Source organism: Pipistrellus hanaki (assembly GCF_964339955.1).
Source record: "Pipistrellus hanaki genome assembly, chromosome: X".
Taxonomy (NCBI): domain Eukaryota; kingdom Metazoa; phylum Chordata; class Mammalia; order Chiroptera; family Vespertilionidae; genus Pipistrellus; species Pipistrellus hanaki.
The window spans coordinates 84566780-84591899 of NC_140524.1; the positions used below are offsets into that span (position 1 = coordinate 84566780).

Below are 25120 nucleotides of genomic sequence, written 5' to 3' on the forward strand. Positions count from 1 at the left end.
TTAATTTTCTGATAATTTGGTGATTGGACTATTTCCTCTAACGTTGAAGTAGTAAAAGAGAGAGTAAATATATAGATGAGAGCCTAGCCAGTATACTCAGTGGTTGAGTGTTGACCCAGGAACTATGAGATCATTGGTTCATTCCAGGGCAAAGTACATGCTAGGTTGCAGGCTCAATTCCCAGTAGGGGGCATGCAGGAAGCAGCTAATTAATGATGCTTCTCTGTAATTGATATTTCTGTCTCTATTCCTCCCCTTTCCTCAAAATGAATAAAGTAAAAATTTTAAAATTATATAGATGAGAAACATCTAACATTAAGGTCTAAAAACTACTCACTTATAAAATCAATTAGTAATGTGGATTGGTAAATTATAATTTTAGGGATTAATTTTTGGATAGAGAATTTAAAAAATATTTTACTTAAGTAGAATTTTCATTAAAATTTCTGGAGTTTTTCTTTGTTTCATTTAAACTTTATATAACTTTTACTTGTGATCCATCATAATTTACAACGAATATTTAATTTCTATAACATAAAATACTATTCTCAAGGTAAATGTTCATTTGTCTTGTCCATCTTACTTTACCACTCTAGGTTCTTTTGAAATGATTTTCTTTTCAAGCTACTTCATAGATTCTTGGGTTGAATGATCAAACTTTTATTTAATATTCAGGCAAGTCTGTACTAAAATTAATTGTCTACTTTTTTAAAGAATAAAATGAAAGAGAAAATATTAAATAATATTTCTTTGCAATATATTCTAGTATCTCAGAGCAATCCATGTATGGAATGAGGACTGAAAATATTTCAAAGTTACGCTGTTTGTTTTTTTTTTGAGCCATGGAAAACATATAGCCATTAAAAGTATCAAATAAAAGTGGAGAATTGCTTTACTGCTTCTGCCTTACCAAGTCTCATATTATTTTCTGATCTGCATTTGAAAAATGGGCAGTTTAATAATACTCTGCCCTTCCCTCTTTTATCTTATGAGCCAAATTAATTTCAATTTGCTGTCTGTTATTATTTCTTAAATTATTTTTTTCAAAGTTCACTCTTGATAATTATTTTTCAATCTGGCCAATCATCAATAGCATATTCTCTTCCAACTTCCTTAGGATTTATTTTGTAGATTTTTATTGATCCTGGAAACTGTATTTTGAACATTTCCTCTAGATTCTGGTGATTATTCAGGTTTAGGAACTCTAACCTTAATCTTGACCTGAGAATGAATTGTTTTAAGGCAATCAGCCTTACTAGTCTGCCTATGTTTCAGATACATTTGTAGTGTGGGCCATTAATTACCCAGGTCCATCCATTGCTCATCAGTGCTGAGTGATCTTTTTATTACACAGATAAAGGTCATTTTCAATTCCCGAACAATAAAACCAAGCAGAGAAAAAAAAAGTGACTCTCTTTGAAGACCACAATTCCCTGCTGGAACAGAAGAAGCACTTTCTAGGAAACCATAGCAAACTTCTGTTGGCATAGAAATGACATCACTATGTTTCCCAATATGCTACCCATCTTGCCCTCCTAGACGACAATCTAGATGAAACAGGCATTCCCTGTGGGACTAGTTTAGAAGACACTAAATTGTCTTGCATATCTGTGTTAGACATTGTTTATAACTTAATCTTCATCCATGCCTGACCTAAGACAAGTTCAACAACCCTATGAGTGAAGGGCCATCCACCTGAGACCTGGTTGCTCCCCTCCCACTCAAAACAAAAACAAAAATAAAACAAAACAAACTCCAGAAAAATGGCTTTCATCCACCAATGAAGAATCCACTGTGGGGGAGGAGATATAAAAAAGGGGAAGTTAGGAAACAGTTTATATCTATTTCAGACAGCTTAATATTTCATAAAAGTATTGAGTGACAGAAGACTGATTCCTAACAAGGAATTCAGTGTATTGGACCATTTTGCCAGTGTTTATCTGTTCCCTGTGCTCACATGAAAAACCAGGAGTCTTGTTTCTATACCCAGGCTACAGCTCAAGAACTCAAAGCGTGTTTGGCAAGGAAAAATAGTTGTTCCCTGAATCTTGTTCCTGCTGTTCAAGGTATACATCCCAGCCAAATGAATCATATCAGAGCCAAAAACTGGCAGGAACTCCTTGCTATAATCCACAGTCTTGTGTATCTTATCTATGTGGAAAACAGAGGATTTAAAAAACCTGTAATGTTTTAGAACAAAATATCACAGGTTTTTACTGAACTGGGCCTGAGGAATTATTCAATGTATTGTGGATAGGGTGATAGTAAGCCATAAATGCACTTCAGCTTCTTTAGCACCATGGCAATCAAGAGTATTGATGATGCCTTCACCTGTTTGGCTCAGTGGATAGAGCGTCAGCCTATGGACTGAAGGGTCCCAGGTTTGATTCTAGTCAAGGGCATGTATCTTGGTTTCAGACACATCCCCAGAAGGGGTTGTGCAAGAGGCAATTGATCAATGTTTTTAACTCTCTATCCCTCTCCCTTCTTCTCTGTATAAATATCAATAAAATATATATTAAAAAAGAGTATTGATGTAAAAATGTTGTTAATGTAATGCACATGGAGATGATGAAAAAGGGAGAGCCATCCCAGACATCCACAGAGATTGGCACCAGTCTGAATATACTTTAATACCACTGATGATTGGTCATAGAGACCAACAGAGTCAAGAGCATTTTATTTCATGGAAACTTGGACACTGGCCTTAGACAATTATTGGCCTAAATCACAGGAAAAGGAATCCATCAGAGATTTCTAATGTACATCAGAAAAGCACCATTTTGGGTCATTGAGGCTGTATTTGAGACTATCTTACTATTTCTACTCATAGCCAACACATGATCATTTTAGCTGCTCTGTAAAAGGGACTGGAATGGATCATGTAAAGCCCAACAGGCCAGAAACACCATGTCCACTCCTTATCCGAAGAGTCTGAACTTCTGAGTGGAGAAATTGACCAGTACCCTGGACTCTTGTTTTGTGTCACTCTTATGTATCAGGAGAAATGTTCTGTACTATTTTATTTACAAAATCAATAAATTATCCATTTCCTAAACTTTAGATTCTCATATTATGAGTACATGTGTAATCACAGAGCATTTCTCCATAAGACCAGATAAATTTTGTTGACCACAGATGTTTCTGAAGTTTCCTTGAGAAGGTTGGGATAAGATGAACTCTGTAGATTCCTTCTAGGTGTACTGTTGTATACTTTCATCACTTATTTAAAATATGATTTTATAAATAGAGGAAGGGAAAGGGTAGAGAGAAACATCAATGATGCGTGAAAATCATCAATCGGCTGCCTTCTGCATGCCTCCTACTGGGGATCAAACCCACAACCCAGGCATGTGCCCTGACTGGGAATTGAACCTGTGGCCACTTGGTTCCTGGTTTGACATTCAATTGCTAAGCTACGCTGGCCAAACCATTACTTTTTTTTGAAGCTGTAATAATGCACGTTTGTTCCTGTCAAAGCAGAAGACCTATTTCATTTGTTCAGCCATGAAGGTGAATGCATGCAGCAAAACCCCAGAAAAGTCTTTCAGATAGTACTGTACAGATCATTGGCAGATCTATCAATGCTTTATTTGAAAGTGATGGCTATCTAATGTCAAGTTCCATTGATAAAGTAATTCTCCAACATTACTTTAAGAATACTTTCCTCAGGAGTTGCAAAAGAACTTCAGTGACCTGCATGGAACTAAAAAAGATGAAGTTTCAACTGACACTGATGATTTTAATGTTTATAATCTGTTTCTATAAAGGTAATTACAGAGTGCTCCATGCACGTGGTTTTGGTGTTTTTCTGCCCAGTGTGTTTAAACCAAATGACATTAACAAAAATAAATCTAGATGTCCCTTGTAAATATTGTAACATTCTTCTTATTTACTTTTAAAAATATGTTTATGAGCACATGTAAGCATTTTGCACGGCCTATAATCCTACCAAGTATATTAACAAATACACCACAGAAGCCATTGTGCTTCCCCCAGAAGTATATCTAAAGTGGCTTAAAGCAACAGTTTTTATTTATTTGGCATTTCTTGTCCAAGGACTACAGTGTGGGACCTCTTTTCCTTTAGGAAAAAAGTAGCACATACTAGTTTGAAAACAGAAAAAAGGGGCAACAAAGTGAAGCTGTTGACAGTTACTGAGACTGTAAGTTGTTGAAAGTTGTCTTTCCTGCTATAAATTGCCTTCTTCCCCTCTGCTTATTATAATCTCCATTTAATTCCCTTTGCAACAGACTAGCTTGTTTCTTCTGAAAGGGGTTTCCTTAGCTTGCTGAAAACATGTCTAACTATCTAGAAAGTTCATATGCAAGTTTGTGTGAATCTATTTCTTTCCTTCTATCATACGGAATCATGGAAATGAGATGTTTATGTTTCGTCAACCCCAAAAAGGCCCAGGGTGTTTCTCAAATTTCAATTTCGTTGAAGATGCTCTCCCCCTCCCCCCGCCAATTCTAAACAAAAATTAGAAAGAACCTGTTTCCGAGACGATAGAAAATTACTCCTGGTTCTTTAACGATTCCTGATATTTTCATGGCATTGCCTCCTTAAAGAAGTTAAAATCAGGCCACAGGGAGGTGAGGGCATGAGTGGGGACTGGGGGACCATAGGGCGAAAAGGACACATATGTAATACCTTAATCAATAAAAGAAATAAAGAAGTTAAAATTACGTTTTAGAAATTTTAATTGGTTGTTCACTGAAGTTATAATGAATCAAAGTGTTCCATTGGATAACAGCAGTAGTGTAGATATGGAACACCTGTGATGGATAGTGGGTGGAGGGGGCAGGCTATAAGGGGTCAATGGTAAAAAAAAAAAAAAAGAGGGACATACGTAATACTTTCAACAATAAATATTAAAAATAACCCAAATAAACCAAAATGCAATTTACTGGCTGTAGTATTAGACAAAGGCATTCACGTATCTTTATAAGCCTTCTGATAATTATTTCAAATCTATTCCCTAGGCCCTTCATTGTTTCTTCATAATGCTTTCATTTTTTTCTATTTCCTGTCTTTCCCTGGACTACATAATTCTGGCTGTTTGTTATGTCCATTTTTTTCCTCTGCCTCTACCTCAGTTTATCAAATGCTGAGTGCATGGACTGTGTCAGTACTTTGCTGCATAGTTTGAGCCAGATTGGTCACAAACATGTAATGGTTTTGCTTCAAGCAGGTAGTTGATTCATATTTCTTGCTGTTACCCTGAATAGATTTCACTGGTTCAGGTCTCTGTGGCATTAAATTCTATTTAGTTCAGCTTAAAATTTCAATATTATATTCAGTTTGTCTTCTCCTGTTTCTAGCTCAAGTTTAAACCATGGACTAGTGACTTGCACTGGAAGAGGACAATGATTATTTTCCTCCCCAAACCTCTACTGTTTTTACTTACTCCACCTGGGTTACATTAGTTTCCATTGGCCTGAGAAATAGGAATGAAGGAAACTGGGCAGTTGTCTCTTTTTAAAGAATATATATATTTTATTGATTTTTTTACAAAGAGGGAGAGAGATAGAGAGCTAGAAACATTTATGAGAGAGAAACATTGACCAGCTGCCTCTTGCACCCCCCCTACCAGGGATGTGCCTGCAACCAATGTACATGACCCTGACCGGAATTGAACCTGGGACCTTTTAGTTCGCAGGCCAACGCTCTACCACTGAGCCAAATCGGTTTCAGCATTTGTTGTCTTTTATTTTCATGGTGTTCAAGCACTTTAAGCAACAAGGACATAAAGCATTGGCCACTTTGAGATGCAAGTCTGGGCTTTTTAAGAGGTGTTAAATAAGAAAAACAGATTCTGTAAAAGTAAAAATATCTTAAAATCTCTTTGTCCTGGAATATTTTACTCTACAAAGCAGTGTTCCTTCTTCAATGTCTACTTCACCTATGGGAACATTTTTGCCACACCAAGCATTGGGAAGTACAGGCTTCCTCTTCTCTTCACTATGCCATAATTTGCAGGTTTTTTTTTAATTCCTAAGTAGGCATTGAAAGCAAATAAACCATTCATCTGCATAAGCAGAGTCCAAGTTGGTAATTAGATGTAAATCCCATCTTATTTTTTTTTATTATTTTTTTAAAATAATTTTTTATTGATTTTTTACAGAGAGGAAGAGAGAGGGATAGAGAGTTAGAAATATAGATGAAAGAGAATCATCAATCAGCTGCCTCTTGCACACCCCCTACTGGGGATGTGCCTGCAACCAAGGTACATGCCCTTGACCAGAATTGAACCTGGGAGCTTTCAGTCCACAGGCTGATGCTCTATCCACTGAGCCAAACCGGTTTTGGCCCCATCCGATTTTTTTAAATATTATATATATATATATATTTTATTGATTGATTGATTTCAGAGAGGAAGGTAGAGGGAGAGAGAGATAAAAACATCAATGATGAGAGAGAATCTTGATAGGATGCTTCTTGCATGCCCCCATTTCGGATCAAGTTCCCAGCCTGGGAATTGAACTGTGACCTCCTAGTTCACAAGCCGACAGTCAACCACTGAGCCACATTGGCCGAGCCCCAAATGCGTTTGACTCCCAGATTCTATGAGTGCTGGTGTTGGAGTCCACTTCAAGCTATGGAGTTCACTTCCAACCTTTCTGTCCCAAGAAGAAAAGTACACCTTTTCATTCCTCCTTGAGGAGTAAGCAGCAGTAGCCATCATACTATCCGCCCCCCCCCCTCCGCCATCCCCCCCACCCCGGTGGTGAATTTATCCTGACTTTTGTTTCTCTCATAAATCTTCAATGACTTTTGGAATAAGTGGAGGTGTTATGAGTCCAACTTTCCCAATTATTTTATAAACCTTATTGAGAAAAGTCTTATTTCCATTTCTTAGAATGAGAACTTAGTACTTACTGTTTTTAGTTGAACACTATAGCCAAAATTGTAAGATAATAGACAAATTCCAATGTATATATGACCATAATAATTGGAGCTTCAGAATCACTAAGTTAAAAAAAAAGAATTAGGATAGGAGGAAACAGCTAATAAAACATGTTCTTGAACCCATGAAGATAATTCAGTCAAATTGAGTATTCTTATTACTTGTTAATTGAATAAATTAAAACCTCATAGTATGTGACAAAGAAAAACTAAAAGTAAGTGGTTGCATCAACTGCCCAGCAATTGAACTTGAGATTCAAAAAAATAGAGCTCCTTGAACAGGACAGTTTGTATGTGCAGTTAGATTTTGCTGTCAAATAGTACATATTAGTGACTTCTCATGGCTCTCCATGTTAGTTTTTGAAGACTTACAGGAATAGGATTTGATTTTAAAACATGTTTCTTATAGAACTCTCACACCTAGCAGAACAGTCAAGAATATTTAATTCTTTAGAAAATCTACACTTTAGACTTCTGGGAAGCAAAATACCTCTTGAGATCCCAAACCCACTAAAAAGAATCATTTCTTTGACTCAGGGGCAAAAGAAGAGTAAATTTTACAATGCTAAAACTGGATCTATTGAGTAATTTAAAAGGAAAAACAGAGATCCCCCAATGCCCAGCACATAGTAAGTAGGCTAGCAAGGAATATTTGTTACATAGTTCTTTAAAAAACAAAGGTTTCTGAAGGATGCTAATATGTCAGAGTACATCTTTTGCACACTTATGCTTTTGATCTCATAAGACTCCTATTACTCTTGAATCTTACACAAGGGGTCCACAGCAAAGAGATATCTGATATAAATCTCTTTGTAAGACTTATGCCCAGACATCAAAACACTCTTTTCCTCCCTTTTCACCAAAAAAGCAAATAGAGTAAAAAAAAAAAAAAACAAACAAACAAACAAAAGCACTCATAAAAGTAAAAGAAAAAAAAACAAGTAAACTGACAAAATTTCTCCCATTTCTACTTCTGTATCCCACAACTATTGAGAAAAATATTTTTATGGTCTTTAATGCTTGCCATATAATGAATTAACTTTCTTGGGACTTTTTATTTATTTTAGTAAACTTTTTATAATCTCTACATATATATTTGTAGCTTGTGGAGTGTGTGACCAACAGGGAAATGACAGTCAGTATCGGTGGGAAATTTTAGACAGCAGCACTTTTATGGCATTCTTTAACATATGCAATGTTGGTTGTTTTTCTTCTTTCTTTCTTTGGCTGAAAAATGAATTTTATCCTTACAATCCATGTTTGTCTGGTTTGGTGGCAATCTCCCTGTAGTGAATGAGTGTGTTTATAGTTTAATTCTTCAAAATATTATGTGCTTAAATAAGAATTTGCTGCTGGCTACCAAGCTTAATTGTGAGGGAACTACATCTTATAATGATTTTCTCAGAAAGTCTTATTTTAATAGTGAACACAACCACATCCCTAATGAGCTTACCTGTCACCTCTTCAATGAAATAAAAATTATTAATAAAAGTATTAAGGATAGTAGTTATCTAAACCTCCATTAAAAATAATGATTTGTAAATGTTATTGAGATAATTAATTTAAAATTTTCTCAATTTTTAAGCCTACATCATATTTACGTACATTTATATTTGTTCAAATTCCCTTTTTTTATTTCACATGAAAAACTTATTCTCTCAAAACAAAACAAAAATATTATTCTACAGTTTCTTTGCCATGCTTCACTCTGAATTGAATGTTTGTAACATTGAGGTACATGGGTTAATAATTCATTTAAAATATAGGAATGTGAGAAACAATCAATTCACTGTGATGCAAACTTTCCATTGCCAATAAGAATCATTGAACTTTTACTTTTATATTGCAGAACACTTTGAGGGGATAATAATATAGTTTAATGTATGTTGATTATTATACTTAGTTTTCCTTCAGTTTTCTCTGAAAACCACATATAAAGTTTTCTATGATATTTTTTTATCACTATTACCAGGATTCAGTTTTCTACATTCATACTTTGTTTTTAAATTCCCATATTTTGATGTATATCTAATTATCCTTATATTTGCTGATTTTGTCTGACTATATGCTGAACAGATTAGCTAAAGGTGTGAAATAACATTTTAAAGCAACTGTTGAGCAGTACTTTGGGAAAACAACACAATTTCAATTATGGTTTTGGATTTCCTACTAATTTCATTCAATGAGAGCACAGGTCAAGTGTGTGGAGAGTCCTAGAAAATCCATAAGCCTAGCATCCCATCAGGGTCTGCCTAATAAGATGTTTAGAAATAGAAGGCAGCTTATGCCATGACTAATTCAAAGAATTCTGCAAGCTTGATTGACATCAGATCTTTTCACTCCCTGAGATTACCACAGAATCTGTGTAAACCAGTTTCTCTGATTGACTGACAGGCCAGGCAAAGAACCAAGCCATCTAAGGTTAATTCTGCCATCACGTCTTAGGCCATTTCATTTCTTTCACCCCATAGAATCTCATGAATAGAAAAGTTAAATTTCTAAAACATAATTTGGGGGCTAGATGCACAATTTAACATTATGCTATATCATATTCTATTCAATTGTATTACAATTCTACAGATGTGCACAAAAGCGGAGGCTCTTCTTCTTTAGCCAGATAAAGGACCAAATTTCAACAATACCTGAGTAGCCAATTTCTACATGCTGTGATTGGAAGGTTTCTTCAGTCACCTGTCACAATAGTGAAATTTTGTTATGAAAGACTCCTTTCTTAGAGAAACTCTGGGTAGGCTATAGACATTTTCTTCTATGACACAGAGAGCTCTGATTATAGCCATGAGCAGTGTTATCTGAATTAATATGTGATGTAAATTCTAGGTGAATTTTTGTCTGAAAAAATAGGAAACTATATTCGATTTATAGTAAAGGGCAATGCCTTGGTCACTGATTGGGACAGAATATTTTAAAAAAGATAAGTTTTGTCCCATCGTATAAGATAATGTTCCATCGTATTCTAATACATCTAATAAAAATAAATGAATAAATTAAAAAAAAATTAAAAATTACGATATGGAGTGATACATGCTAAGATAAGTTTGTTCCAAATAATGTCCCATCGTATTCTAATACATCTAATACAATAATAATAATAATAATAATAATAATAATAATAAAATAAACAAACCTAGGAAGGTCGTTTTCCAAAGGATATATCTCTGAGTACAGATGTTTCCCCCCTCCCAATTGTTGTAAATTTATTTATTTTTTTGTCTTTGAATACTTGGACACTTCTTTGTTTTCCTCATTAAAAACAACAACAACAATACTCATTATATCATTCATCCAGTCATAAATGTATTGGCCTTTATTATAACTAAGAACTGTCATTGAGCAATAAAAATGACAGCCATAACCGCTATACTCACTAGAACTCATAGGCAAAAATAGAGACAGACAGTTAATGTAAAATTATGATATGGAGCCTAAACTGGTTTGGCTCAGTGGATAGAGCGTCAGCCTGCAGACTGAAAGGTTTGATTCCTGTCAAAGGCATGTACCTTGGTTGCGGTCACATCCCCAGTAGGGGTTGTGCAAGAGGCAGCTAATTGATGATTCTATCTCATGGATGTTTCTAACTCTCTATCCCTCTCTCTTCCTCTGTAAAAAATCAATAAAATATATATTTCTTGGATCACATGATCTCACACATCTAGAGGAAATAATGAACAACATAAACTGATGAACAAAAACAGACCCAGAGAAAGAGAAGCAGCAATCAGACTCTCAAACCTCAAGAGGGAAAGTAAGGGTGGGTGGGGGTAAAGGGAAGAGATCAACCAAAGGACTTGTGTGCATGCATATGGGCCTAGCCAGTGGCCATGGACAATGGAGTGGGGGGAGGGTTTGGGATGGGAATGGGGGGATAAGGACAATTATGTGAGACTATAATAAAAATAAATGAATAAATTAAAAAAAAATTAAAAATTACGATATGGAGTGATACATGCTAAGACATAAATACAGATGCAAAAGAAATCATAAGGTGTCTTGGACAGCCACCTGAAAAGGGAGATGTCCGTTTTTGCAAGGTCAGCCTCAAAGGATCAATGTAAATAAGTCAATAAAAGGAAGTTGGGCATGGGCTTGTTCTAGGAAATGGGAACCACATGTTTAAAGCCAACTGTCAATAGGGACATAATATGTACTTGGAGATAAAGAATGAACTTTATCTATAGTTAGAGCAAGGAGTAGAATATGCCAGCAAAGATTCTGAAGGGACTTCAAAATAATATTAAGGCTATGGGTTTTACCTTTAAGAAAAACAATCACTAAAGATTTTAAGCAGAAAGCCATAATTTCATTTTAGAAAGATCACAATCTAGCTGCTTTGCAGATGGATAATGACAGTGTAGGATGGTAGCCAAGAGACTAATACCAGATTTGAGGAAGAGATGGTAATGGCTTTAAGTAAAGATAGTGGGGGTAGGGAGAAAAGGGGGGAAGCAAGAAATATTAGGGGGTATATGAAATAATTGGTGATTCATTGAATGATTAAATGAAAATGGTGAAGGATGTGAGAGGAAGAGGAAATATCAGAATAATTCTTAATGCAATTATGCCTAAAGCAATGATTAATTGTAAATATCTGAAATACAGAAAAATGCAGAGAAAGAGCAAAACCAAGTTTGATTCGCTCAGTTTGGGTAGCTGTGGGAATCTAAGTGGAAATGTCAAGTAGGGCAATATATATTCAAGTTTGGGAATCAAGGGGGAAATCTGGACCAGAGATGTAGAGTTGAGAGTTGTCAGCATATGAAGTGTAATTGAAACTAAGGATATAGATAGAATGAAAAGGAAGGAAAGCATAGGACAAAATTCTGAAGATTTATAATAATCATGACGCTGCTCTCCCTGCTTTGGAAGCATCATGAGACTTCAGCTCCTTTTCCTTTTGATCCAGATGCCTTTAGCCTAATTCTTATGAGTATAACACTGTGTTCCAAGCAGGTTTTATTAAAAAGCATAATGACATCCCCAATATCCTTTAAGCTTAAGAGTCAACAGTTAACATTTATATTCTTTATGTCATGCCTAATATTCTTTTTTTATTTTTGATTGGGATAACATTGATTTGTAGCATTATATAAGTTTCAGGTGTGCAGCATTATAATTTGCTCACTACCAAATGTTTATTTTCCAGCTGTCACCATGGGATTAACCCCCTTTACCAGTTTTACTTCTTTTCCCCTCTGATAACCACCAATCTGTTGCATGCCTCTATGTGTTTTATATTATTGTTTTGTTTATTTCTGATTTTTGTTTTTATATTTCACTTATGAGTGAAATCATATGGCAGTGTCATTTTCTATCTAACTTGTTTCACTGACCCTGATAACCTTAAAGTCTATCCATGTTGTTGCAAATGGCAGGATTTTACAATTTGTTCATTCATCCATCAATGGACACTTAGGTTGTTTCCATATTTTGGTTACTCTTAATAGTACTGCAGTGAACATAAGTGTGCATCTACCTTTTTGAGCTAGTGTTTTTATACTCTTAAGATAAATTCCCACAGGTAGAATTTCTGGAAGATATGGTAGTTATATTTTTTAATAGAGGAATCTCCATACTGTTTTTCCAGAGTGGCTGTACAGTGAACATTTCCATCAACAATGCATGAGGGTTCCCTTTTTAGCACATTCTCATCAACACTTGTTTCTTGTTTTTTGGATTATTACCTTCTAATAGGTGTGAGGTGATATTGCCTTGTGGTTTTGCTTTGCATTTCCTTTATAGTGAGTGACACTGAATACCTTTTTAAAAAATATATATTTTATTTATTTTTTACAGAGAGGAAGAGAGAGGGATAGAGAGCTGGAAACATCAATAAGAGAGAATCATCGATCAGCTGCCTTTTGCACACCCCCTACTGGGGATGTGCACACAACCGAGGTACATGCCCTTGACCAGAATCAAATGTGGGACCTTTCAGTGATGCTCTATTCAGTGAGCAAAACCGGTTTCCGCGATACTGAATACTTTTTCATGTGCCTGTTGGCCATGTTTATGTCTTCTTTGGAAAAATGTCTACTCAGATTCTCTGCTTATTTGGATTGTTGTTGTTGTTGAAATGTATGCGTTCTTTATATAGTTTGGATATTAACTCCTTATGGGATATATGATTTGCAAATATCTTTTCCCATTTGATAGGTTGCCTTTTCAGTCTGTTGATGGTGTCCTTTGCTGTGCAAAACCTTTTTACTTTGTTGTAGTCCCATTTGTTTGTTTACTTATTTATTTTGTTTTCCTTGCTTTTAGAGTCCAATGAGAATACCATGGCTAAGATTGATGTCAAGGAGCTTACTCCCTGTGTTATCTTCTAAATATCTTATTATTTGAGGTTTTACATTCAAGTTTTTAATCCATTTTGAGTTAATGTTTGCAAATGGTCTAACAGTCTTTATATAATAAAAAAGTAGGATTATTAAAATCCCCAATCATGGTCTGTGGGAAGCATAGTTCTACTGTACCAGTTAATCACACCTATATATTATATAATAAGAGAAAATGCTTGATCTGTTGCATTAATTAAAGAATTTTTGAAAAGTTGTCTATTCCAATTCTTACTCTCATGACTACTCTTTTAAAGGTGAACAGATCCTTGAAGGGAGATTCTGTGACATGTTCATCATGGTATTTATACTTGAAAAGTGTTAAATTATTCAAAATCATACTTATAATAGCAATCAAGATTAATTGCAGCTATATTGGGATTACTTATTATTTGTTCTACTTTGGCAGGAACACAAATCCAATTGTATAAGCAATTTCCATTATCCAAATTGTGAAAGAAAAGTAGGGGGAAAAGAGGCCATGCAAAACTAGTTGAAATAGTATTTAAAATAAATCTTTAACCAGATGGATATCTGAAATTTCCTTTTTGTAAAGGAGCTGTTTCTGAACAGATTGTATATGTGTCTCACTGGTAGAAGTGGATTATCTGTCTTGAATTGGATTGTGATGACGATGACCCTATTCTAAGTAAACCAAATCCTTTGAACTATGTAATGAGGTCAGGAGGAACATTCGGCCTGAGAACAACAGATTGCAATGACTGAATTATTTCACTAATGTTTTATACAGCCTCTTTTCTCGATGTACATAATGTTGTGGTTTTGTCGTGCAGATTCCTGATCCTGTAGCTGTGTGTGCTATTTCTCTTTTCTGATCACTTATTTTTATTTTTATAAGTAGAGCTGAATGAGTGGCAGGAAGCTGCGAAATCTGTCTTACAAAAAGGTGATTGTGGAAGAGTCTAGAATCTTTATTAATTTTGCAGCAGGATTGCAGAGAAATAATGAGCAAACATTTAACTGATTCATTCTTATTTCTTCTTCAGGCTGTGAGGAGGCAAAAGTTGCTTGAACAGAGTATCCAGTCTGCCCAGGAAATTGAAAAATCCTTGCACTTAATTCAGGAGTCCCTCTCATCCATTGACAAGCAGTTGGCAGCTTATATTGCCGACAAAGTGGATGCAGCTCAAATGCCTCAGGAAGCCCAGGCAAGTAGACTGGGGATGAGCTTCTGTTCTTTTGTTTTTGTATTATCAGAACAAGATATTGCTGAATTTCCAAATTACATGTTATTCAATTAATTAGTTGTATGGAAGGCAATTTGATTGAATGAGTGGACTATGTGGAGGTGAAGGGAGAAAAAGAGCTCTAGATTAGCACTGCAAGATTTATTTTTGAAAATATGTAATGATAAGAATTTGAATACAGACACATATAAGTCGGGGTCACTGTCACACTGAAGTCTGCTCTTTCTCAATATTTTCTGCATGATATCCTTAAACCATGAAAAACCATAGGAATTTAAATTGTAAAGAAAATATTTTAATGGCACTATTGAAAATGCAGGATCAAACATTTTATCAACTCATATTTGTTATCTTGCAATTGCAAGCCATATTAAATCTACATTTTTATACATTTAATGTGTTGAGAGGAATTAGCAAAAAGAACTTAGAGATGTGGATTTGCATTTTATTACTAATCATACTATATTTACTCACCTACACACACGTTCAACTGTATTCAGTCGGATGACAAAATGTTTTTCTAGAATGAGAGTTTAAAAAGTAATGAAAATAAGTTGACTTTTGAGTAAATTTAGGCTACATCTAAATTAACTCACATCTTGGAAAGTATTTTTAAAACGATTAGTAGCAAATTTGAGATAGGGGAAAGCTATTACTGTCTTAGAAAAAGAATGGGAACTTTTAGGGAAAAATCTTGTTTAGCTGTGAAGGAATGGGACCCTAACATGTTTTCTTCCATTTATATATGGATGCAGGATTCTATAAAAAATAATATAACATACTAAAACAAATAGTATAAATTATTTGTTTTTTAAATAAAAATTATAGTAATAGTATTAAATATAGACGTTCAAAATACTTGTGAATAACAACACACAGATAAATTAAGACATTTTAAATCTACTTGAACAAAGAGATTTTTGAGTACTAACAAGCTCAAATTTATTTTTCATGAATTTCTGGTTGCACCTGCATTTTCAATAAAATTCTTGACTTTGAATTCTCAAAGTGATAATATATAACATTTGAAAAAGCAACCCCCCTGAAAGCTTTTGAAATATTCTTCACCATGATTTTTGTTTAAGATGACAGCAAATGAATTGTTTTCTCAGACATAATTATCAAGTACCCAGATTTACTTCAAGGATTGCATTTACTGCAGCTCAATTTGAAACTCCCTTGGAAGAAACAAGTAGAGAATAAAGAGGTTGTCTGTGAAATCAGAACTTAAGCACAATGTGTCATACCAGGAACCCACAAAGAATTCCACCAAAATGACCTTTTTCTAAGAATAAATAACAGGGGCTTATTTTAATACTTTGTATTAACAAAAAGAACAGTTTCTTTGGATTTTCATAAAAGCTTGTTGCTAATTAAAAGATTAGCAGCCTTAGCTTTCCCCTTTCCAAATCTGAGTACTTGATTTAATACATAACTGAGAGGCAGGGCAGAATGAATGGCATCACTGTATTTGGTCATCTGTATGTGCTCAGATTTCCTGTCACAAACTGGCCACATGGATTTGTGGATATCTGACTCCACCTTGTGGTGCACTAGCAGTTTTGCTACTAAATATATATTTTTTTAATGAAACCTCCTTTTATTGTCTTTTAAGATTGTTTGAGCTTATTGTAAAAAAAAAAAAAAAAAATCTCAACATTAAGGAAGTGTATACAATGTGTATAAATTTTGACAGATAAACTCTTATAGTATATAAAAGTAACTGTAGATCAAGGTTATTCCATTTGTACTTATAACTCTAGGCGAGGAATGAGCTTCCACTGCCCCCAAATGTTAATTGATCAGTTTTCTGTCATGATTAGAAAACCAGGTCCTTTTATGTTAAATTGGATTTAAAACATTTTACTTTTTTATTTTGTGATATGAGCTTGGAGGAACGAAGTTTACTTTATTAGACAGTAAAACTACTACTGAAAGAGTATCAAACAGGTGTTCAACTGAATATTTTCTTTGAAATAATAACCCTTAAACCAAAATCTTAGATCTTATGACCATAGCATCAGCTACCCAATGCCTGTCCATTTAAACAGAGATTTTTTTAAAATTAAAAAACAAATTTCAGGTGACATCTGATTGATTCAAATAGAGGAAAAACAAATAAGGAAAACTTTTCTAGTATAGAAATCTACCTTCTAGTCATAGAAATCAGAAACATTAGAGCTATTTAAAAAGTAGTATGATTAAAATATAAAAGCTATGAATGTTTCTTTCTTTACTCTCTTAAGTTTCCTGAATAACAAACGAAAACACAGAGATTTTGTTTTAGCACCTATGGTCTAGAAGAAAAAAATTCCAAGTACCTATGCTGCACCCCAGGCCAGTCACAACAGAATCTCTGGGTTGACTCAGTCATCAGAATTTTCAACACCTCCCCCCCCCGCCTGTTATTCTAATGTATAGACAATGCTAAGGGCAACTGTGGATATTACATTACTGGTAATGGTTGAACGTCTCCAGTACTTTTTTCACATCACATTTCTTACCACTCTTTGATAAAGATTCTCAGCTATGGCTGTGTCAAGATTTCAATGGGAGGGAGTCCTGTTGGAAAGCAAACTGCTGGTGACTTTCTCTCCTACTTTAATTGTCCCCTTACTCTTATGAGAAGTGGGTGAAAGTAGACTACATAGCTGAGAACTCCTGCATGAACAAATAAATTTGGACAAGTAGAATTTTCAATATGGATCTTTGATAATGAACTCAGTTTGCTTTTGCTATTTTCTTTCTTCTTCCTAATTTCACATATGATGATGTGTCTCTAAATCATTGTTGTAGCTGTCATAACTACTTAAGTGTAATGCTTAAAATTATGAAGATACTTTACAGATAATAATTTTTAAAAAAAATAAAAAAAATTATGAAGATACTTTAATTTTCACTTTTTCAGTAATTTCATATTTTGAATCTTCAACATGCAAGAACAGTCCCACATGAGTATCTATTAATAAACTCCATATTATGTGCTGATGATGCACAATTTATAGATGAAAACACGATCCTGTTACATAAATAACCACATGAAGCATTGGGGTTGCTTAACAGTTATTGTAATAGCTAAACTGTCCTTTTACTTCTGTCTGGCAGATTCTGATCCCGTCTTTTGTAACCTCATGTCCCCATAGTATATGCATGTGTACGAGTAACAGGAAAAAATAGAGCAATTTAGGAAGAAAACACATTATCATTAAATAAGACAGCTTGTTTTTTTTATGTCTTTTAATATATTTTATTGATTTTCCACAGAGAGGAAGGAAGAGGGATAGAGAGCTAGAAACGTCGATGAGAGAGAAAAATTGACCAGCTACCTCCTGCACACCCCATGCCAGGGATGTGCCCACAACCAATGTACATGCCCTTGACTGGAATCGAACCTGGGACCTTTCAGTCCACAGACCGACACTCTATCCACTGAGCCAAACCGGTTTTGGCTAAAAGGGTTTCTTAATCAATATAGAAAAGTGATCTTATATTTTGCTCAACCAACTAAGACTTGGGGTATTTTGGGTCCACCACAAACCAGATTTCTTCCTTCCATCTCTTTTTTTCATGTCATTAATAATGTGGTTAAAACAGCATCAGTAGGTAGAAAAGAAGGATGTTCTCTTTTCTAAAAAAAAAAAAGCTGTTAATTTAAAGTGATTGCATTAGTAGCAGATCAAAACAATTCATAATTGATGTTCTCCTGTATTTATGGAAGCAAAATTTTATAACTCACTTTAAATATATTGGGCCAAATTTTAATATAAGAATTCCAAGGACCCAAGTCAATGACTTAAAAAGTAAAGACTTAAATGCATATTTTTGTCTATCAGATTCAGCTTATAATTTCATTATGGAGTGAAAAATAATTTATTGTGTAAAATAGGCACATTTGATTTTCAAATGACTCAGAATAGTCTAATTTTATAGCCTGCCTCACTGATTTATGAATTAGACAGTATAAACCCACACAGGGGAATTCATTTAGGATTTATGTGATAATGAAATAATTTCATAACAGAAGAAGAAAATAGAGAACTATTACAAAGATTTGGGTTCCATAGGCAGCAAAATATCAGACATCTCTCAGAGCAATATGTTTATGGATACATCTCTTAGGGCAAAAGGTTATAAGGGGAAAATAAACAAATGGGACTACATCAAAATAAAAAGCTTCTGCAAAACAAATAAACAACTAACTAAATCTAAAGAGAGCCCACTGCCTGAGAGAACATATTTTCCATTGATACATCCAATAAGGAGTTACTTTCCAAAGTATATAGGGAACTCAAACAACTGAACAAAATGAAGAAAGCAATACAATTAAAAAAAATGGCAAAGGACCTAAATAGACACTTTTCCAAAGCAAACATACAGATGGCCAATAGACATATGAAAAAATGTTCAAAGTCACCACCAATCATCAGAGAGATGCAAATTAAAACAGCAATGTAGTATCACCTCACACCTCTCAGAATGGATGTCATGAACAAATGACAAGTGTTAGCAAGGATGTGGAGTAAAGGGAACCCTAGTACAGTGCCAGTTGGAATACAGACTGATGTAGTCATTATGGAAAACATTATGGAGATTCCTCAAAAAATTAGCAATGGAACTCCCATTTGACCCAGTCATCCCACTACTAGGAGTACGTATATCCTAAGAAACCTGAAACATCAATCAGAAAGAATGTATGCACCCCCATGTTCAGAGCAGCACAATTTACAATAGCTATCATCTGGTAACAGCCAAAGTGTTCATCAGTAGATGAGTGGGTAAAAATAGCTGTGGCACATTTACCCCATGGTATACTATGCAGCAGTAAAATAGAAGGATCTCTCTACCCTTTGAGATAACATGGAGGGACCTGTAGAGTATTACTTTAAGCAAAATAAGGCAGCCAGGGAAGAGCGATACCTCATGATCTCCCTCATTTGTGAAGACTAATGACCAAAATAAACTGGTGAACTAAATAGATCTAGAGACACAGAGGCATGGAACAGACCGTGGAACCTCAGAGGGAAGGTGGGGGTGGGTGGTTAGGAAGAGATCAACCAAAGAATTTATATGCATATATGCATAACCTATAAACACAGACAATAGAGTAGTGAAGGCCTGGGATTGGGGGGGGGTGGGGTGAAAATGGGCTAGAAGAGGTCAAGGGGGAAAAAGAGGACATCTATAATAAGAAAAGTGTAATATGCTAATTAACCAGATGTCTTGGATGAAGCCAGGGCTTTGAGGAAAGCTCAGGTCCTGGATGCCAGAGGGAAGCTGATGCAGGCAGCCAGGGGAAGGAAGACCTAATCTTGCAAAAATTTTGTGCACCAGGCCTCTAGTATATAATATTTTTAACAAAGATTTAGAACAAACAAAATTGGGTTTCCAATGGTAAATTCCCCAAAGCCATAGCAGAAATACTATAGTTTCTTTTACCCAGCAGTGCAGATATAATGGTAAACACAATTTGATTTATTATTTTAAGTATTTTGTAACATTGAAATGTTACCTCTGTGTGTTACTAAATAGAACTCATTACTCCCTTATTTAGAATGCCTATTAGTATTATTTTTATGTTTAATAGTGTGGGAGGTAATCACAAGTAAGAGTTGAAAAAGATGCAAGAGATTATAAACATGCTACACTGCATATTATCATGTCCTCACAGGATGTGTAATAAAGACATGCACATCTTTCATATTATAAACTCAGAAATGCACTTCTTAATTTTGCCATTAAATTATATCATCCCATTGTGAAAATCTCTACCAATTCAAAATATAAAAGTGAAACTAGAAGCATCATACTGTGGTCACATTAAAGACTCTTGAAGTACTCTGAGGAGTTTGAAATGATTTAAATTCAACCCATTTTTCTTGTTTTTCTCTCATTTAAATGGATATTTATTTATAAAAGAGGTGACAGAGAAATTATGACTCTAAAAAGCATACCCAGATAACACTTGTTATTGCACGCCCTGTTTTTTTGTGTTTTTTTGGTTTTTTTTAATTGTGGACAATATTATAGATATCTTCCTCCCTATCGTTTGCCCCTCTCCATAAACCCACTGCCCCATCCCAGGCCTTCCCCACACTATTGTCTGTGCCTATGGGTAATGCATATATGAATGTTAAATTTTGGGATTAATCTCTTCCTGTCTCCCCAACCCCACTTCCCCCTGAGATTGGTCAGTCTGTTCCACGCATCCATGTCTCTCGCCTATTTTGTTCTTGATTTTATTTTGTTCATTAGATTCCACGTATAAATGAAGACCTGTGATATTTGTCTTTCTCTGACTGGCTTATTTCACTTAGCATAATTATATCCAAACCCATCCATGCTACTACAAAGGGTACGGGATCCTTTTATAGCTGTATAATATTCCATTGTATTCATTTTCTTTTTAATGTTTATGACTATTGGAAACCTCCTTATTTTTTTTCCATTAGGATTTTGTTGTTTTCTCTACCAACCCCCATTCCCTACTCACCCAGGGACAGCTACAAGAAAGCAGTGCTTCATACAAGGTCCTCAGTAAATATTTGTTTAATTTATTTAAATCTACAAAGATTTAGTCACTAATTATATGCCAGATAAATGTCCTAGAAACTGTAAAGGAAAAAAGTGGAAAAGCAATGCATCTTTCCATGCATTATATGGCATTGTACAGAAAAAAATGCAAATGAAAGAATTGCTGGCCAACCAAGTTAAACATAATCATCAGTAACTTTTTTCCCCAATGAAACTAAATAATATCATGAAAACATTTTGACATAGTGCTTTATGACACTGCCAAGGTTTGGAACTTTGAAAAGACTTCCAAAATATTTAAGTAGTATACCATAAAATTTTTTATGTGACAGGAACTGATTAATGGAAATTATATATTGCAGCCTTTCTGTGTATTACATACTTTTCATGATCTGTACCATATGAATGACTACTGTTCACAAAGGATCCACATTATTTTATTTTATCTTTATAACAATATAATGAGGTATATAAGTTGAATATTTATGTACAAGAGAGCATTTGAACAAGCTATATAAGTGATTGGGGATGGGGGTGGGGAGTTACACAAATGCACTCATGGGAACATTTGCGGGGCTTAGAAATGTTCTAAAATCAAATCGTGGTTATGGTTCCACAACTCTAAATATTACTAAAATTTATTGAATTGTACATTCATTCAATTCTATGGTATGCAAATTATACCACAGTGAAGCTAATTTTAAAAGATATTTTTAATTGAGAATATTTCAGATAGTGTGTTTTAAAAAATAACTTCAGCTTGCCATGAACTTTCACTCTATTTTTTTTTAACATGCAGGAAAGGGTAAAATGTGAGGGATTTTGTTAAATAACCTGGAATTAAATTATGATTATCAATAACCATAATTGTGGTCAGTATAAAAGCCTTATAATAATGCTTCCATTGTTCATACTGTAATACATTTAATGGATTTCATTTCTAAAATATTTTTACTGATGGTGGTACTTAGATATTCTTTCTCCACATTGATAATTATCTATCAAGAAAAAAATAACCTATAGCTTCTATAGTACCCCAATATTTCTATACAGATATCCAAATTTCCACCAAAAGTTTTGTCTGTTTGTTTACCTAATTTGGAAAGTATCCATAATTTGAAAATGCACTTTTATAAAGACCTATTGTATTATCATCACTTTTATCATTATAACTAAGAAGAATATCATTTCTCAGCTGTATTACAAAGATTAATAATTCCACACAATGTTTACTTTCAAATGTATAAGGGTCTGTCATCAAGTTTTCTTCCAAAAATTAACATGCTGTATGAACCTCCTGGAAATTTATGGTCAACCTTGTATTTATTTTCAGGCTTAGAAGTTTAACGTAGACTTAATACACCACAGAAACTTGTTTTTCCAGAAATCTGGTAATATACCTCAGAACTCACATGTCAAGGAAAAATGTTTGGAAAACACTAAAATAAAATATTTCCTTCATATCATTCATACTCCCAGAACTGAAGAAGATAGTGATCAGTTGATTTCTTAAAGTTCCTAAAATGATGTTCCACCAAAGAATTTATGACTGAACTAAGTTGATAGGTAAATTTATTTTAGTGATATTAAATGTTTGCCATTCTGCCCTGGCCAGTGTGGCTTGGTTGGTTGAGTGCCGGCCAGAGCACTGAAGGGTTGCTGTCTCAATTCTGGTCAGGACCCCTGCCTAGGTTGCTGGTTTCATTCACAGTAAGGGATATGCAGAAGGCAGCGATCAATGTTAGACTCTTGAATCAAGGTTTCTCTCTTTAGAAATCAATCAATTATTCTTTAAAAAAATAAAATGTCATTGCATAATTTTTCACACACACACACACACACACACACACACACACACACACAAAATAAATATGAATTGAGGGTTCCAATATACCTCACTTACCTGAAATACACTGTGGTCAAGTTGTTAAATTATAACAAGCTCTTTGCCTGATAAATATTTCTGATAAAAGTAAAAACTGCTTTATCTGATAAAACTCAATTTTAGATAGTATGCTTTCTAATTAATCCAATCAACTTATAGAACTTTTTTTTTTTTTTTACAAATGGTAATAAAAAGCTGTTTGTATTTATTCTGACTTTTTTTTTACTTACCAAGTTATTACAAAGTATAATAAACTTTTCAAAATTATCTGCCCTTGAGCAATAATGCTTTTAATGTTCTCCATATTTTAAAAGTACAAAATTTTCAAGGTATTTTATATATTTTCTTCCTTTAATTTTGTGAGTATGTGTTCTATGTGGACATTTTTCCTTCTCAAGGATGCAAGTTCAAAATTGCTAATGTTAAAAATGACTTATCTAACGGTGTTACATTTCTCTATTAATAGTCTCAATATGACATGTAATACTTTTCCTTTTGAAACATTTTAGTTATTTTCTCTGGAATCATTTTAGTCGACATCACAAAAGCTCTAATAATTATTTTATATAAAGTCTCCTTTATTCCATTAAACACTTTAGATGGTTACAGCTTAATTTTGCTTGCCATTTTCTGTCATTAATTTGATATATGAAAATGTCTGATGAGGTAAATCCTGATAAAAAAGCACTGCTCTCAGCTCAGTTAATTGTAAAGTGCTCTATTGGAAATGTCATTAATGTTTGATTGATTTTTAGTTCTACAATTCACCCTTTACAATTTTTTAATGGAAAAAGTGGTTATTTCTATTTCCATTGTTGTTTCCTACTTTTAATAGATAGTGCTAGTTCAGAACATAATTACTGTATTGTCAAATTACTTTTTTGGCAATGGCATGATAATATCATTTAATTTACATTTTTTTTTCACTTTCATGGCAGAAAAAACATACACACACACACACACAAAAAAAAAAAAAAAAAAAAAAAAAACAAGCTGGTGATCCTGAAAGGTATAGGAATGAGAATGCCTATTAGAGCACACATAGGTTGCTCAAAATCAGCAGCCCCTGAGTTGCTAGGTCATTTCATTTTATTTCTCTTGGAAATAACTTATTTTATTTGAAGCCAAGCTGATAATTTCACCGGGTCAATTGTTTATTTTATTTGAACACCTATCCTGACAGGTGTATATTTTAGTTGAAAATACAACTCAAATTGTATAGCCTTATTTAGATCTTTAGCAGATCTTATTGGTAGCCAAGGGTCAAATCATTTTACTTTGGTTTAAATCTTCCATTCTCAATGTTTTCTTCTACAATATAGTATTTTTTCATTGTCCGGTCATAATGTCAGGAAAGATGATGGAATATTTTATTTTATTAGAGACATTTTAAAATAAGAGATCGTCCATTCTGCCTGCAAGTTTTCAAAATACTCTCTTTTAAAACAAATAATATTTATGTTTCACAGTACTTGTAAGTCTGTCCTAAAGTCATTAGCATTTTGTTTCCAGAATAATATTTGATGAGATAAAATAAAAGTAGGTGTTAGCAGTATCCTAAATACAAATTAAAAATGTATTATCAGTTGAAAGTAGGAATTGAGGCATTGATTTGTAAAGGTACTAACTAAATGTAAGTGTGATGCATGAAGTATAACTTCCTAAAGTAGAATTGATTGGTATTATATATCAATTTTATCTTATAACTTTAACAATGAATTGGATTGCTTTTCCTGAATATAGTCATTAAATATAATTAGAAGTATAAAGTTTAATTTGAATAAAGAACTACTATGTCCCTCTTGGATATCACAATGTATATAAATACATAAAACATTTTGAGGAGTTCTGTGTTACAGACACACGTTTATCCTTAATTCCTAAAATATATTTTGCCAATGGGCTCTTTTCATGTATAATATACTTAATTTATAAATAAATTTGGATCTCTAATCATATTGGAACAGTAGTACAAATATGAGAATTTTTCTAGAAATGCTATCTATAAATTATGCTAAAATCTCAGTTTTATATGATATTCAACCATCATTTTCAATTTGAATGGTTTTAGTAGTGATGACACTTTAAGAGCACAGACTTCTCAAGAGTCTACCTACTTGACATACTAGTAACTGTGAATATCTCAGAGTCCATGAAATCCTTTACATTGACTTCCTAATTGCCAAACTTTCATTTCACAAATTATGTGGTTCTTCTTATCCTCTGGTGACAGA

General features: G+C 33.9%; 1 protein-coding gene across 3 annotated transcripts in view; it reads left to right on the forward strand.

Moving 5' to 3' along the window:
* DMD (dystrophin) overlaps positions 1-25120 on the forward strand; it is a 2141216-nt gene that overhangs the window by 792611 nt on the left and 1323485 nt on the right. For all 3 annotated transcript variants that reach the window (XM_084869361.1, XM_084869360.1, XM_084869362.1), the window contains one exon: positions 14270-14431. In XM_084869361.1, coding sequence (XP_084725487.1) covers positions 14270-14431 — 162 coding nt within the window. The remainder of the gene's footprint in view (positions 1-14269; positions 14432-25120) is intronic.